General features: G+C 41.5%; 1 protein-coding gene across 1 annotated transcript in view; it reads left to right on the forward strand.

Annotated features, from left to right (window-relative positions):
- The window catches only part of tmem276a (transmembrane protein 276a), a 5,802-nt gene extending 4,786 nt beyond the window's left edge, over window positions 1–1,016 (forward strand). Inside the window, exon 4 of the mRNA XM_014013583.1 lies at window positions 177–1,016. Within this exon, the coding sequence (XP_013869037.1) occupies window positions 177–424 (248 nt within the window). The 3' untranslated portion in view covers window positions 425–1,016. The remainder of the gene's footprint in view (window positions 1–176) is intronic.
- Window positions 1,017–2,851: the final 1,835 nt, after the last annotated feature.

The raw sequence follows: 2,851 nt of genomic DNA on the forward strand, positions 1-2,851 counted from the left end.
ACACACACACACACACACACACACACACACACACACACACACACACACACACACACACACTGACCTACCCTCACAGATTGGAATAGGTCCACCGTGGGCCACCTCCAGCCTGTGACCCATCAGTTGATGCTCACTGCTTTAAAGTCTGGTTGTTTTGTTTCCTTGCTCTCCATCAGGCACATGCTGCATCATCTCCCTCTGCACATGCGTGGCCGGGATCAACTTTGAACTTTCCCGCTATCCCCGCTACATGTTTGGAATCCCAGAGGACATCAGTCACGGCTACGGCTGGTCCATGTTCTGTGCGTGGGGCGGACTGGGCCTCACGTTGCTGGCTGGCTTCCTGTGCACGCTGGCTCCTTCCCTTTACCCCCCGCACACCCCTGTGGCACACAAGCCCAGACAGGAAAATGGCTGCGTGTGACGGGCCCGACCTGCCTCCATCTTTGGATCCAGAGACAGGTCTTATCCGGGTGGCGGGACTCAGTGAGACCTTCACGCACCAAGGAGAAATACCGGGACTCCCACTCACATGACAAAGAGGCGACCTTTGACTGAATTTCAGTTCCTCTGGTGCTTTTTTTCTGTCCCTCTTTATGAACGAACTGTTTAATGTCATTGCTTGCTCTCCAGGAGGAGAACATGATCATTTCTTCCTTTAAAGTCTGCTGGTTTGAGAAGAAAAAAAAAAGAAAGAGATAAAAAATAGGAAAAATAAACACTGGCAGAAGACAAATAGCACAACTTTGATGAAATAAACTGTACAAAAGTTAAAACTATGGATGTGTATCATCACATTTCAAAGGGCAACTGTGTATCATTATGTAACCATTCAAAACAAAACATGTACTTTTTGACTTGTATGTATGCAGATGCATTTGTGTTTATCCGAAGGGGAAAAAAAGAGCATCAAGACCAAACTGTGTGTTTAAGGGAAATGTTTCGTTCTTTTTGAGGTCTGATCCCCGTCAAGATATTTTTTGAAAAAATAAAACAGCCATGCAAAAGGAAAGTTTTTCTGCATAAAGCACCAAACATGGAAGTGTTTTCTTGTGGGCGTCGGACTATCTGACACGAGTTTATTGGTGTGTCACCAGGCAGAGAAACAGCAGCTGAAGGGATTTCTGTCAGGGTTACGAGCAGTTATTTGCAGGCTGCTGTTTTATGCCGCCGCCGCCGCCTCTATAAGAGCTTTTATGTGCAAATGTCAGCGGCCAAGATGTGAGTCAGAGACCAAAAGTAAATGACAAAACTGACAGAAATAGATCAATCCAAATAAAACAGAAACAAATGCGGAGACAAGTCTTCTGTGGCGTGGTGAAACCAAATCCTCTTTTGTACACATCATACACACAAAAATCCAGACTTCATCAAAACGACCTAAATATTTTAAGCAAATACCAACAGCACAGATTTACATTTGTACCTGACTGATTGTATAGTAAAACACTGGCTTCAGAAGACATTTACACACTGAGTAAATACAAATTAACATCATTTTAGATGTAAACACACCACTTTATTGATAAAAAATTGCAAATATCAAAAAGAACATTCTAAAAATTAATTTAGAGCTGATGTAAATATGCAGCCCTGACTGTTTTGAGTGTAAAAAATCCATTAAAAGTGAGCATGTTTATTTGGTTTAAAATGGAGTTGTGCAGCATCAGTATTTGAGATAAATGTTGCAGTGAAGTACACCCACGTCGCCCCGAGGCTCTTCTCATTCTGCTGTATAAGAGGATCTGCTGTAACCAACTGTGTCCGCATCTGGGCGCTTCAAGTCTGCGTGGATTAAGTCCAAAACAAATACTGTTTTTTTTTTTTTTTTTTTTGTGTGTGTGTGTGTGTGTGTGTGTGTGTGTGTGTGTGTGTGTGTGTGTGTGTGTGTGTGAGGGGGGATGGTGGGGTTTCACTGTACATCAAAACCAAACATATGTGGATTTTCCAAAAACGCAACATTTTGTAAAATACAGCAGCATTTAAGAAATTTAACGATAAAATAGAAAAAAACAAACAGTGTTTCAGAAACTCATTATGTTCTTTGTTGTGTTTTCTAAAGGTATTATGTACGTTTGTAGGAACATATATGTGTATGTATGTATGTGTTTGTGCGTATGTGAAACAATTAGGACACCGCATTAAATAGGCAGCTCTTTATGAAGAAATGTCCAGTCCTTGGTGGATTTGCTGTGTTTTGGGTCATTGTCATGTTGCAGGGTCCAGTTCCACTTGAGCTTTTCTTTTTTCTTTTTTCTTTTTACAGATGGTTTCACACGTTCCTCAAGCACACACACACAGTAGAGCTGGCCTGGTCCTGCTGCAGAAAAGCATCCCCAAACCATGACACCTCCACCTCTGTGCTTCACAGTTCTTTTCTTGGGATGCTGTATTTGGTTTACAACAAACATATTTTCTGTTCTGGTGTCCAAATAATTCATTTTTAGACTCATCTGTCCGAAGAACATTACTCCAGAAGTCATGGTCTAAACTGGCCTCCAGTCTGGCCTTTATGTTTCTGGTAGAGAGCAAAGCTTTCCTCCTTGCACACCTCCCATGAAAATTCAACTCTTCTCTCTTTCTGATAGGTGAATCTTGCACTTTCACATAAACAGTATAAGATCCTGCTGAAGGTCCTGTGATGAAAATTTAGGATTTATCATGACTTCTTTTAACATCTGTAGCGGTTTTCTTACCTCAAATTTATGATTTCTGATGGACATAACTGGTTATGACTTTTGGGAAAAGAGTCAGATATATTTTTCAAACTTCTGTTAAGGCATGAACCTTTGTGCTTGAAATTAGCATATCAGTCGTCGCCATGGTGCCTCAGAAGACTGAAGGAATCTGC

This window comes from Austrofundulus limnaeus, unplaced genomic scaffold (assembly GCF_001266775.1).
Source record: "Austrofundulus limnaeus strain Quisiro unplaced genomic scaffold, Austrofundulus_limnaeus-1.0 Scaffold104, whole genome shotgun sequence".
In the NCBI taxonomy this organism is placed as follows: domain Eukaryota; kingdom Metazoa; phylum Chordata; class Actinopteri; order Cyprinodontiformes; family Rivulidae; genus Austrofundulus; species Austrofundulus limnaeus.